At 40.3% G+C, this 14,560-nt stretch overlaps 1 protein-coding gene across 1 annotated transcript in view; it reads right to left on the bottom strand.

The window, feature by feature from the left end:
• The window catches only part of Adgra3 (adhesion G protein-coupled receptor A3), a 125,491-nt gene that overhangs the window by 63,639 nt on the left and 47,292 nt on the right, over positions 1 to 14,560 (bottom strand). Inside the window, exons 4-6 of the mRNA XM_004656090.3 lie at positions 11,294 to 11,365; positions 4,081 to 4,152; positions 1,126 to 1,286 (exon numbers count right to left, since the gene is read on the bottom strand). Coding sequence (XP_004656147.3) covers positions 1,126 to 1,286; positions 4,081 to 4,152; positions 11,294 to 11,365 — 305 coding nt within the window. The remainder of the gene's footprint in view (positions 1 to 1,125; positions 1,287 to 4,080; positions 4,153 to 11,293; positions 11,366 to 14,560) is intronic.

The following is a 14,560-nucleotide window of genomic DNA, read 5'->3' as shown; positions in this document are numbered from 1 at the left end:
TACCCTCCCACCTCTGCCTCCCAACTGGTGGGAATAAAGGAGTGCAACACAGCACCTGGCTTTCTTACATGTGCATTGTGTGTGTGGTGGGGGCACACGCACGCGTATGTGCTGATGCACTATCCCATGTGCTCATCCTGGGGTGGCTGGAAGAAAACACTTTTACTCACCTGCCTTGTTTTGCTTTGCTACAGAGCAGCTTTACTGATTCTGGAGCTTACAGTTTGTGGGCCGCAGCCACTCTTTTGCTCCTGTCACTTTCCACAGACTGGGGTTACAGGCCTGCATGGCCAAGCTCAGCTTTTTTATGTGGGTTCTAGAGATTCAAACTTAGGTGGTCTCAGGCTTCCACAGGATGCTGAGCAATCTTTCCATCCCTCCCTCTCATATGTTAAGGTGTGTCTTTGGTTGGTGGAGAACACTTTATCATTTCATAGAAGGTAAATGTGATATTGATCTTGTCTGCAGAGCTTCATGATCATGATGCTCAATGGCAGCATATTCATTTATTGAATGAATGTGTTCAAAGACATCAAACTAGTCCTCGATCTTTGAGAACTTGTGACATGCTCATACAGTCTTTGAGATATTCAGGTGCTTGGTTCTCAAGAATTAATTCCAACCTATAGAACTTTCAGATCTAACTGTGTAGATCTTTTGTGAGCACTGACACATCCTGATGAACTACATTTCAGAAAACCTGTACCCTGGGACTATGGGTGTCACCCATGCCGTAGGGTGCTGTCTACCATCTCGGAGGCCCAGTTTGATCCTCAAGGCAGAAAACCACAAACCAGAAACAACAACAAGGTTATACCAAATCACACCACCAGTAACTATATGAGTATCTTGAGATGTTTATTACTTTCAACAAATTCATGATGAGACCACTGAGAGTAAACACAATACTTAAGCAATTCTCTGAAGCTGATTTTCATAAAGAAAGCTGTTTAGAACCAAAGAACAGCTACCTTAATGCTTTCTAATCTGGCTAGCTTAGCTTCTGGCATTAACTGAATCCTAGAAGATAAAAGGTTGTACTTAATTTCTTCCGAAAGACCTTTATTGTTTGTCAAGCCACGCATGTAGCGGTGGATGCTCACTCGGTTTTGAGGTCTCCCTTACCGCAAGTCAAGAGCTCCTGCTTCACACCTGTGACGGGCTGGGCCTGCAGTGACTTAGGGTAAACACACCTGGTGTCCCGCACAGTGATGTTTCTCTCCTTTACCCAGCGATGCATCCATAGTAAGTTACAGTCACACAGAAGATACTCAGTCTGAAATTCCCTAGGGCACACAAGTTAGGATTATTAGGAATAATGGCAAGTACCGATTTGGTTTTGTATTGGTTTACCTTTATTAAAATATTTATTTATTTGAGAGAGAGAGAGAGAGAGAGAGAGAGAGAGAATGGCCACACCAGGGCCTCTAGCCACTCCAAACTAACTTTACATATATGTGCCACCTAGTGCATCTGGCTTTAAATGGGCATTGGGGAATCGAACCTGAGTACTTTGGCTTTGATGGCAAGCACTTTAACCATTAAACCATCTCTCCAGCTCTGGTTAACTTTTGGTTAAAAGCACAGACAGCAACCCCCCCCCCCATGCCAGTGGCACAAGCCACCAACAGAGGAAGATCTCCTTTATTTCTAACACTCTGTCTTTTACAGTGTTGGCTCCAACAGTTCCTCCCACTAATCCTAGGGCTATTTGTTCAAAGTAGGCTTGTAGACATTTAAAACCAAAACAAACAAAAAGGAACTCTTCGACTTGCTCTGTTTAGCAAGTTCTGTAACTCTGGGATTCTGGAAGACCAAGTCCCCAACCATTCTATCACATACTTAGGGATTTTGACACCTTCCTCAGTGTTACAGCATCACTACCATCTACTAATGATGGAAATGAAATGCCACATAAAGGAATATGGGACTACTAGGTATGGTAGTGTTCTGTGTATCTGGCTAGATTCAAAGCCACTTGAGGGTAGAAACTGTTTTGATATTTTTCTCCTTTGCACCAGGTGACACTATTTACAAATGTAAGGGATAAAAAGTTGGCAAATACAAGAATACGATGGGCCAGGGGGATGGTTTTGTGAGGAAAAGCACTTGCCATGAGCAAGAGGGTGTAAATTCAATCCCCGGCTCCCATGTGTGGCCACAGGTGCCTATAACCACAGTCCTGTGGAGGGTGGAGACAAGAAAACTTCCTGGGCTCACTGGTCAGCCACTCTGACCAAAGAACCAGCAGCCCCAGGCTCAGTGAGCCTCTGTCTCAAGGAAACATGACAAGGAGAAGACTGAGCAGTTGGCTCTCCACTGGCCTCTGCTCACGGGTCTGTGGAGCTCATCCATCACAAACTCATGTTCACACACTGCTCTTCCACACACCACACCAGAGCACATGCCAAAAGGAGAGTATGACGTCTTCAAAGTCAACATAACAGAAAATACAGAATGTTAAAGTTGGCCGAAGCCTTTAATTTGGCCTTGAATTATTATTTTTTTTAATTCATTTCATTTTACTTTATTTTTTACAGAAAGAGACATGAGAGAATGGGCATGCCAGGACTTCTAACCATTGCAAATTAGCACCAAATGCATATGCCACCCTATGCATCTGGCTTATTTGGCTTATGTGGGTACTGGGGAATTGAACCTAGGTCCTCAGGCTTTGCAGGCAAGTGCCTTAACTGCTGAGCAATCTCTCCAGCCTCTGGTCTTCGATTCTTGTAAGAAACAAAGAAAAGATGTACATACAGAGCTTGGATATCAGCCCAGTAACCTGCACAGCACTTTCACTAAGCACCGCCACACATCATGCGGAGTCCCATCAGCAAACATAACTACCAGAGATCGCCTCTGCCAGTGGAAGAGCAAAACAAAGACAAAACAGAAACAGCACAGAACGCACTCCTTAACATAAATCCACGAGACACACAGAGCAAAACCAAGTGTGCATGCTTTTGAGACAGACAGCAGGCCGGCACAGTACTCATCTCCAGCTCTGCACCACAGGAGCACTGGAACATAGAGATAACAAATTTACACGCAGTATCAAAAGAATGGCCTGATAAACTTCTAATTCCTACCCACCACCTTCTGGTCATTGCCAAGTAATTTAGGCCAAACAATGGCAATGCCTTCCTTTTCTTTTCTTTTCTTTTTTTTTCTTGCACAGAAATAACTCCCATTTGCCTGTTACTAAGGTTCAAGACCAGCTTATCTCTTGTCATCTTATTTAACATAGGAGAGAGTTGGGGTGTGGGTTAAATGGCAGACTATTTCCCTAGCATGTACAATGCCCTATGTTCAATCCCTAGCACCTAAGGAAGACAAACAAACAAACAAGAAGAAAAAAAAAAGAGAGAGAGAGAGAGAAGTCATACACTGAACAGAGACATCTGGAAGAGAAGAAATTTGTCCCTGGAAAATGACTCAATTACACACAATGAAAATTTTATGAGCAATTAGTTACAATTCTACTGGACATCAATATAACCCATAGGCTGAAATAGATTAACACTTATCTGGAAATACAGTTATTTTCAAAAGTAACTCCACTGCAATCTCTTTGAATAGGAAAAAAAAAAAATCATGAATTCTATAACTCCAGAGAGCTAAAGACTAAGATCTCACACTGACAGCATGCCACAGGCAACCTGAGAAATAGCAGTGACCAGAAGTGACTTCCGTATGGAGCAGGGGTTACAGGATAAAACTAAATCCCTAAAGTAGAAAACTGCCTTCTCTGTGAATTCTTCCTAAGAAAGAAGAGTCTAGAGTTGGGGGTTTTAATTAGCCAACAACAAACTTCATTGCTGATTTGAAAATGAAGTCAAAGAGAAGCAATTACCACCAGTTTATTGACTCTGAATGTATTTGGGAGAGACAACATATTCTGAGGAAATGTTTGACCTATCTGAAGTACCTTACTGAAAGTTACTGTGTTTTTAGGGCTGAATGCTAATACTTGTAAGTCCACAAGGCATTTCCCATTAAATTTCTTAAAACACATTATGTGTCATATTTCCAAAACTGAATATATCAGTTAAGTAATACAAAAAAAATCTTACTTACAAAGACCGTAGTGAGCCAAGATAATCAAAAGTTCCTTGAGATAATGAAGAAAACAAATTTCCTGAAAGGTTTCTAAGAAAAAAAAAAAAAAGAAAGAAACACACTTTAAAATACTGTTATTTTATTTTATTTTACTTTCTCTGATTTCTCAAATGTCCTGGGGTCAGAACATGATCCTATCAAGTAGTAGGAGAACCTAGAAGACACCTTATTGATTCCCACCAGAATGATGTCTCTTTATATGTTCTCTTGAGGCTATTTAGGAAAAGCAGAACAACAACAACAACAAACAAAAAAATGAGTAAAATTCTTAAATACAAGAATATGAAATGACAACACAGTAGCAGCTACACACCACAGCTGTGCACAAATATGAGCAAACGACCATGAACCCCAGCTTAGGGAAGCTGCTAGCAGATGACATAGCTTTGGTCTTAGGCAGTCAGGCATCCCATCCCAGGTCCCACCCTCCAGGAGACTGCTTGTAAGTCCTGTGGTGTTTCCTCTCAGTTAATGATATGGTAAACCAGGAGTACTTCAGCCAGATGACTGAACAACATACTTCCTTCGAGCCTTGTTTACCATAAGCTCTGGAGGCGCTTATGAGTACTATTTGTGGGACTGCTTTTGACAGCTAGGAACAGGTTGGGATATAGTATGGTGGTGACCATTCAGGATGAAACCTACACCTTCCAGGGACTTCTAACATTAAAATAGGACCAAGGAAAAATGGCCACACAGTGCAAACAAACCCCACTGGACCTGCTCTGTGCTTGTGGTATTAAGACCAGAGAGGCTTAGTGTAGAAGGGGAGGCTCAAGGTGACACACAGCATGGCACAGGGCAGAGGCTTGAGGGCTCCTCTGGGTCTTGGACTGTGTCCGTCACATATGGGAGCAGGGCCAACTATGCTGGTAGATTCTTCAGTAGAAGGGGGCAGAGAATTACAAGGTGTTAGGGAGCACCTCCAGTCCTACCAGCAGCAATGGGTTCCTGAGTGGGAGTGCTGCTCTCATACAACATCTAACCTTCCTACATCAGGACATAATAACCATCAGTAAGAACATCATGGAGCCACTGTGATGGGCAATCATTGTGAACTTAGGTAGAATCATCTAAGACATGGTGAAACACGTTGCTAGGTGTGCTTATAAGGGTGTTCTTAGTGGAGATAAGCTGGAAAGGAGAGACCCACTCTGAATGTGGGGGCACCATTCCATGTACTGGAGGCCCAGATGGAGTAAAAACTGACAAGAAACCAGCTGAGCACTGGCATTCCCTTCTTTCTGCTTCCTGCCCACCATGGCATGAACTGTGCTGTCAGCCTACAGTGGACTGAACCCTGTGAAACCAAAGCCAAAATTAAGTGTTTCCTCCCTTAAGTTGTTTCTGTCAGGCATTTCATCACAGCAATAAATGACTAACTAATAAATGTCTTCATGTATGTATTACGCAGTTTACAAGACTAAAAGTCTGGACGAAATGCTTATGACTTTCATAGACTTGCCTAGAAACTTAAAAAAAAAAAAAGCAAACAATGGATATTTGAAGTCCAAAAAAGGGAGGGGGGGAGATGTCATCTCCTTTTGTGGCCTAACAATGGATGCTAAATGTGGTTTGTGAAAAAGGGACAGTGAGGGAGGGGTATGAGTGAGAACAAAGCATAATGACACATAGGTATGATGATGCCATGATGAAACCCAATACTGTGTATGCTAATCTAAAAATTAATAAAAAGGAAAAGATACTTGCCTCATCAAAGCACAAATAATATTTTAAGAAACCAACTAATTAAAACATATGTGGACTTTTATAAAGTCCCATGAAACATATTATTACTATAACTGTTTAAAATAAGAGTACCCAAGATTTAACAATGAAACATGATGTTATCAACTACTAATGTGTAAGGCCATATTCATTGCTCCCCTAAGACACATATGGCCCACAAGCCAAGGCTGGCAGAAAGGCAGGGTCTGACTAAAGTCAGATTCTGTCTCTACGTTCCTGAGTGCTCCACCCATGCAGCATATGCAGTGATTCCTTGCACAGATATCGCTAGGATGTCCACAAGATTCATAATAGTGCAGAATCACTATCTTTCAGTGACATCTTTTTTTTTTGCATGCTTGTAAACTTTATTATTCTTAGTTTTCGCACGTGTACATGTGTTTGAACATGAAGACCAAAGGGTGAAAGTATGCATGTTACCTTTCACAACGTGTTCCACTCATTTTCACTCAGGGAGCACCAAAGGACTCCCTGTCTGTCTTCAAGCACTGGCATTACAGGCTCGTAAGTGGGTTCTGGGGATTTGAACACAGGTCTTCATGCTTGCGCAGCAAGCACTTTACCCACTGAGACATTTCCCCAGCCCTGTTTTTTTTCTCAATTTTTATTAACATTTTCCATGATTATAGAAAGTATCCCATGGTAATAACCCCCTCCCCCCGCCACTTTCCCCTTTGAAATTCCATTCTCTACCATATCCCCTCCTCATCTCAATCAGTCCCTCTTTTATTTTGATGTCATGATCTTTTCCCCCTCTTATGATGGTCTTGTGTAGGTAGTGTCAGGCACGGTGAGGTCATGGATATCCAGGCCATTTTATGTCTGGAGGGAGCACGTTGTAAGGAGTCCTACCTTACATTCTTTCCACCACCTCTTCTCCATTAAACCCTTGCAGTGACATCTTGATCCTAACACACACATTCCTAGCTCTGTGCCCTGAGAAACCACATTCCCAGCAATTTCCAATACAGACCAACTACCCACAGGGCTGAAAAAACTAGCATTAATTTAATAACACATTAAGCAACTGGCTTGGGCAGGGCAAAAGCACATAAAATGTACATGTACTTTTTAAATATTTATTATTATACTTATTTATTTATTTGATAAAGAGGGGGGGAGAGAACAGGCACACCAGGACCTCTAGCCACTGCAAACGAATGCCAGACGTATGCACCACCTTGTATATCTGACTTACACTGGTACTGGGGAATTGAACCTGGGTCCTTAGGCTTCAGAGGCAAGCTCCTTAACTGCTAAGCCATCTCTCAAGCCCTGAACATGGACTTTAAAACAGCTGCATTACATGCTGGTGCTGAGGTGCTCACAAGGAAAGCTCAGAAAACCAGATTGGCACAATACAAACCATGTGTGACACCAAGAGCAGGGACAGTGTGACAGCATTATAATGAGCTCAGGAATGGAGTGGCAGGTGAATTATCTACTCTCCACCTTTATATTGTAATTTTCACACACATTTAAATTTTTGCTATGCTGATATATTTGCATTCCTACAATTATATGCACAACATGCATCACCTGTGACTATGTAAGGCAAGCTAGTACAGCAAAGTTTTACAAGCAAAAACATAAAATCAAAGGAAATCCAAAAAGTAAAGTTTGGTGTTATGGTTCTATATAAAATGTCCTCTGTAGGTTAGTGTCTTTGAACACTTGGCTCCCAATTGGTAGTGCTGTTTAGAAGGTGGTAGAACCTTTGGGAGGCAGAGCCTTGCTGAAGAAGGTGGGTCAGCGGGCATGACTCCTGAGGTTTTACAGCCAGTCCCACTGACTGTCCATTCTGCTTCCTGAATGACATGCTATGAGCAAGCATACCAATGTCTTCCCCACCTCGAAACTGTTACATCAAAAATAAGTCCCTCTCTTCCATAAGTGGCTTCTGATCAGGTATTTTCTCACAGCAACGAGAAAGTAACTAAAGCAACTGGTTAAATTATAATCGGTCTCATACCTGGATATTTTGTAGACATGAACTAAATCAACAAGTACTTTCTAAAACCATGTTAATTTATTGATAAGTTTTTTGCTTGCATGTGTGTATAAAGTGGCATGTGAGTGTATACACATGCATGTGCCCGTGTGTTGCCCCGTGTACTCACCACAGGCAGGTGCACTCAACTGATGTGGCCAGAGCAAATGTTAGATAGCCCACTCCATCACTCTGCTACTCATTCTTATTTGAGCCAAAATTTCTCACTGAGCCCTGAGATCCCCGTTGCACACCAGAACCCTGGCAATTCTCAGGCCTCTGCTCCCGCAAGGGACTGGGGTTTCAGATATCCATAGTTACATCCAGCTGTGTACATGGATTCTGGAGATTCAAACTTAGGTGGTCTCAGGCCCTCATGCCTGGGTATGAGTGCATGAAACTGTTAAGCCATCCCTCACTGATAATGTTTTAAATAGGTATCATTAATAGCTAGTGCATTAAAAAATTACTATTTATTTGTGTATTATCTGTGTTTAATGGGTGTGGCAGGGCCTCTTGCCACTACAAACGAATACCAGACACTTGTATCACTTTTTGCTTCCAGCTTTAAGTGGGTGTCTTGGGAACTAAATCTGGGCCAACAGGCTTTCCAAGCAGGCGCCTTTAACTGCCAAGCCATCTTAACAGCCCCAGGCCGGTGCACTTTTAAAACCCCATATGGGTATGCCTCACATTTGCAGGGGCAACAAAAAGGAAAATGTGGAAATATATATACCAGACCATTAACAGAGGTTGTGAATAAAATGACAGTGGGCATTTTAATTTTCCTTCATATTTCCACAGGATTTTATTACTCAGCTACATCCACAGCTTTGTATAAAGGAGTCCTTTGTACAAGGATTTTACGTATAGTAACTTTTTTTGCAAAAAGAAAACTATAAGAGAAATTTGAATAAATATGAGTCACATATTTTTCTTAAGAAGCGTGGCATAATTCTTAGTGAAATAACTCATGATTTTTTAGAAGCCAACCTTGGGAAACTTCCCAGATAAAAGAGAAAAAGTAGGGACTGGAGTGATGGCTCAGTGGTTAAGGCACTTGCTTGCAGAGCCTAACAATCTCAGTTTGATTCCTCAGTACCCATGTGAAGCCAGATGCACAAAGTAGTTCATGCATCTGGAGTCAGTGGCTGGAGGCCCTGGCAAACCCATTCTCTGCTTGCAAATAAATAAATAAAACTTTTTTAAAACAGTCCCAGCCTTTCTTTCGTCAGCTATCTAACCTACTCTGTCTGGCTGTCTGAGAGTATGTTCATAAAAACAAGCCCATCAGTGAGGGGGAAAATCAACACAGTCAGCCTACCCACCTGTGTCCACTGGTGCCTCTATCACAGAGAACATTACATTTCAATTCTTAATAAACATCCAAGGTCAACGCTGTTTTTTTTTTTTTTCAGTTATGAAAACTGTAGGCAAAAATGCTTTATGTGGCTAAGGTATCATAAGGGTCTCAGGATGTGGGGGGGGGGGGATACAGCCCCTTTGGCTTGTTAAATAAGCCCCGTGGTACAGGCCCTCAATTGCAAGATGTCCTAGAGAATGTGCTGCAAAGATGGCAGAGGACAGAACTTGAACAGAGAGGATGTGGACTTGCTCTCAGGTATCTATTTCTATGGGAAAATTTATTCTTCAGTCCTGTGTGTCCTATAGCTCATCACCAGCTGGCTTATCATTTGTGGGATGGAGAAAACTGTTCCATGCTGACATGCAAGCTGCCATGGCCTTCATACCCAGCACAAGGCCTGGTCCTGCAGAGCTCAGAGCTATAGGCTCTACAGGGGCACATAGAAACACCCACCCACCATTCCCAGATTCATGCTGAACATGTCAACCCAAAGTACCATGAGCCACTTCACCACAATACACCCTGAATGCTACAAAACACTGCAGGGGGCACTTTGTCTTTAGAAAGTATGTTAAGTATTTAAGCCAAGTATAATTCTATATACCCACAGGCTACTTCATCTAAAAGAGCCTTAATAACTCTATTATCATAAGGGCTAATACATCAGCTCAACGAAATGTCAAAGTAGAAAGCCTGACAGTGTTTTGTTTTACTGACTCACCTGGGTAAATGTCATTGTGTTCTGCAACCCATATATTTCACAAGAATCATCAGGTTATTGATAAAAATATAAGACACAACCATGGCTTTGTAAAAAACAAAACAAAAAAACTTGCTTTTGAGACCAGTGGCAAAGGGCATAGTGAGAAAATAGTAACCTCATTAACAAAAGCCCTGGCAAAGCCTCGTCCCTTCCACTAAGATGCAGTATGAGAAACAGTATAAAAGGATACAAGGAGAAACAGCCAGAAGTGACTTTCGACCAGGCCTTCTACTCTAAAAGTGGAGCCCTGGTCCCAGGCTGCTCCTCTCTTAATTCCATGCCACTTTCCCATGTGTACATCATCCAGCGGTTTAGCATTACTGATTCAGTCCTCAGTTTCTGCCCAATTTTCACACCTCCCAACAAAACTTTACTACAGAGAACTTATATCATTTCTAATTACTCTCAAACAGAGCTTCTTGCAAAAACACACTTAATGGCTTTTACAATGTTCTTCCTCATCTATTAGATAACCAGATAGTAATAATTGACATTTATTTAAATTTTAAATCATTATAAAAATCTTGAGGTACCTTCAAGACTACTCACTAGATGGAAAATGGAAAAAATTGCCCCAGATCACATGGCTACAAGTTATTTTCCCCAGGGCACCCTGGCTTCTCCATGTCAAGCAGGTCTTTGCCTTCCTTTCCCCTCTGAGCATCACTGGTCCAGCTTCTTTTCTTTCCTAACTATCCAAACCTTTGAAGAGCTCCTGGACCATGAGCTCCCCCTATAACTCGTCTCAGAAAACCTGCCCAAGCTTCCAGGTTCTCCACATTAACATGTCTGCTCTGCAGAGGTAAACATGCTTGAGTGCCTGCACGTGGTGTTGTAAAGAATTTCAAGTTCAACATTTCTCATCTGAACACCTGAAAGCCAAAACCCAAAACACTTTGATCAACACAACAACATCACGGAAAATTTTATACCATGGAGCCTTGTTTCATGCACTAAACTATTAAAAGATTTGTGTAAAATTATCTCCAGTCTACGAGTATGAAGTCTTTATGAAACATAAGTGAATTTCATGTTTATATTTGGGTCCCACCTGCAAAATACCTCATTATGCTTATGAAATATCACCAACTCTTAAACACTTTGCTCCGAAGCATTTTGGATAGTTAGTCTCAGCCCATACAGTATCCTAAAAGCATTAAATATCCATGATGACAGTGAGACCTCCTTGTCTCTACAGCTTCTAGAACCGAGTTTGGATTAATACTAAGTTGTCCCCGGTGTCTGTAAGCCTTGGGTAATGGTTCACTATCATATACTGTCGTAGGGAAGAGGAGGTACTTACAGCCGAACCAGACTGGAAAGTCCTCGAAATACGTCTGCATTCAGACAGCCTATTCGATTATTTGTCAGGTCCCTGAGGAGAAAGAGGGGGAAAGATGTGTTCAGTTAATTCTCTTTATTCATAAGGACCTGATGCACTCAGTATTTAAGAGCAACACCCTGGTATTATTAAAGGCCTGCCTTGCGTGCATTCTTGGGATTGTGGCCACCTCAAGTGAGGAAAGATTAGCACACACAAAAGGGAATTCTTGGTTTCACTTACTCCTGGCACATAGAAACTAGAATCTACTAACTTATATTTTAAGCATTTATTCCTACAAAACTATTCAGGCTATAACTAAAGTAGTAAAAAGAAGGGCACTCTATCTTAGTGTCTGGGATACAACTCCTGAGATAATTAATCCAGGGCAGTGGGAGACCTAAGCACAATCTCAGGCAGCAAATGACAGCTAATGGATTAAAGGGTACATTGTCAGCATGTTGGGACTTGTATTTCCTCCAGAACATCTGAAACTTAGTGGTTTCTGACTTCATTGCTTAAATTCTCAGAAGTTTTGACTGTATTGGGGAAAAAAAACAAAACTGTATTAGCTTTGCCTTTACAGAGCTATCATTTAGTCTCAGGCCAAACAACTTCTATAATATTTAGATAATGGCCAAATTATTTTATCAACCCTACCTTCTATTTCTTATCACATATTACCTTCTGAATAATTTTTTTCTTTTCCTCAAGCTGTGAAATGATTGTTCTTACTGATGCACAAGTTTTAATTAATATTTAGTTGTATTTTCTTCCTTAGAAAAACAAAGGACACACTTTGAATTTTACTTTTTCTCAGCAAACTTCACAAGTTGTAAGTGATGTTTCACGTTGGGAGATAAGGTCCTCAATTTTAGAACTCTCAACTGAAGTGGCATGTTTTCATTTTACTGAGCTATCCAGGAGAACCCTACAATATACTACATCATCAATTTTTATTGCTTGTTAGATTCTAAATAATTTAATTCTTTTTAAACTTTAGTAAAGGAATTAGAAAAGGCCCCATTAAACCAAACTTCAAAAATGTTATATTTTCTTCAATGTCCACATGATCCTCTGTCATGGACAAGTAAATACTCTTTATGTTACACTTTTAGTTATGTATAAAAATTTATTTCAAGTGCCCATTTATAAATTAAAGCTGTTAGGATTCCAAATTGGGTAGTTGGTAATGGCAGAAAATATGGTGGCCTGACTATAAATTACAAGAACATAAATTATAAGAAATTATTTGAACCATATTCCTATTTGTCTAATCTTTACTTTTACATGTTTAAAAGCTATGTAGAGTAATTCTGGTATTCCAAAATTCCATAGCCCTGTCATCCCTCTGTTATAGTAACTTTTGCTACAAGAATCTTCAGTGACATAAATCTTTATTTGTGCCTGTTGTATAGCTCAAGCTCCTCAAATATTAAAACTAAGTATTTAACTGTGTGTGACTTAAAATTTCTAGCATATTATCATGTTATTTCTAGACTTTAGTATTTAAGGAAATAAGGCATCATCTGGTAACTTGTTGCTTAAGTAAGCATTTCTGATTTAAATTCATTGTCTTAGCTCAATTCTGAGCTTTAAATGATGCAATTATTTCTTTGCAAAACAATTAGATTATACTTATACCTGCTTAAAATAGAATTTAGATATTGATAATTTTTTTTTCATTTTTATTGGTAACCACCTTGAATTTGTTGCAAAAGTGAGAGAAATGGAATGGTAGAGATTTCAGCTACTTCTGCTTGTTTATTTTTAAAAAGCTACTTAATCTTCCTGACTCAAATAATCTATGAGCAACAGGCAAAATCACGGTGTACTTTAGCATATTTGTGTGTAGCCACTGAAAGGAGAGACTTAGGGCCCTGTAAAGAGTGACTGGGTCTATAATTAACTAGCAAACATTAACTTACTAAATGGCAGTCTGTAGATGCCATGTGTCTATACACAAGACAAGTCATACACTGTAAATTCAATGACAAGTCAATTATTTGGAATTTAGGATGTATTTTCTGGTGGGAAGAACATTATAAACAGCAATTACCATCCTAGGCAAGAACATAAGAGACTACTTAATGTGTGATGAGATGGATAAATGCTAAGGCAAAGCCTAGTACAATTATCAGTAATTTAATTAAATGCTAATAATTGCAAAATTTTAAATTTATTTTCATGGTAGCATTTGAAAAACTATGTAAGATTAAGAACTACTAGATGAAGAACATATAATATTCTGTAAGATCTTCAAAACATCCTCAAGACACTGCTTTTTCCCAGCAAGCAAGGCCCTTCTGCCTGTATCTTGATATCAGGTACTATTAACAAAAACCTTCCTAATGCCAAAGCAGCTGTGATTATAATGGTGGGAAACACAGAATGAAGGAGTAATGGGTGGTGGCTATAGCTGATGCTATGAGGACACACCATTCTAGATCCTAAGCACTATTACTGGGAAGGTGAAAGGAGCCTCAGCGTTTCAGATAGGGTAGAGTTTATCTACTAGTAATTCCCCATCTATTTGCCTTCCCACAGTCTGCTGACCCTGGAGACTCCAGGTCCTTTCCTTCATCCTGCAGGTTCTCTAAAAATATATTGTTCCCTCTTACAGATGCTCCATAAGCTGGAGTCCTAAGCCACCTGTTTAGCAGTCACCTGTTTCCTGGTTTTTGGCCTATGTATATATGGAATATGCATGTTAATAAAATAAACCTGTCTGCTTTTCTCTTGGTAGCATTTTTCTATAAGAACTTAGCACAGTAGAAAGAAAATCAGTTCTCCTTTCCTACACTGAGTTCTTCTAAAGAGGTATGATATGATGACCAGCAGTGGCCAAAAACTCTTTAAAGTAAGTGTAGAGTGGTGAGCCAGTCTACGTGGCTTTGCACTCATGTGAGACACTGTGTAAGGAGCATGATGGGCGAAGTTTACAATGACAGTCATTAAAACCAGGTTTTGGGTTTTGAAATAATAATAATGCAAAGACAAATACATGCATGAAATGGTAAAACTTTGCATCATTAATAGAGGGACTTGAATTTCTGTAATTTATAAGAGATCGAGTTTGAGTAGAGTCACAATTTAAAAGTCATATACACAGTAAACTAGTGTGCAAAGCTGTGGTGGTAGTGATTACATTAGCACAAGACAGGCATAGTGGCCTATCACCAAACAGAACAGATGACTGTCTTCTCTCAGGCATCTGGCCAGATGAGCCTCTACAAATTACTAAATGTC

The sequence above is a fragment of the Jaculus jaculus genome, chromosome 11 (genome assembly GCF_020740685.1).
Source record: "Jaculus jaculus isolate mJacJac1 chromosome 11, mJacJac1.mat.Y.cur, whole genome shotgun sequence".
NCBI lineage: Eukaryota > Metazoa > Chordata > Mammalia > Rodentia > Dipodidae > Jaculus > Jaculus jaculus.
The sequence above is the reverse complement of the archived record's forward strand: the minus strand, read 5'-3'. Positions and strand labels throughout refer to the sequence as shown.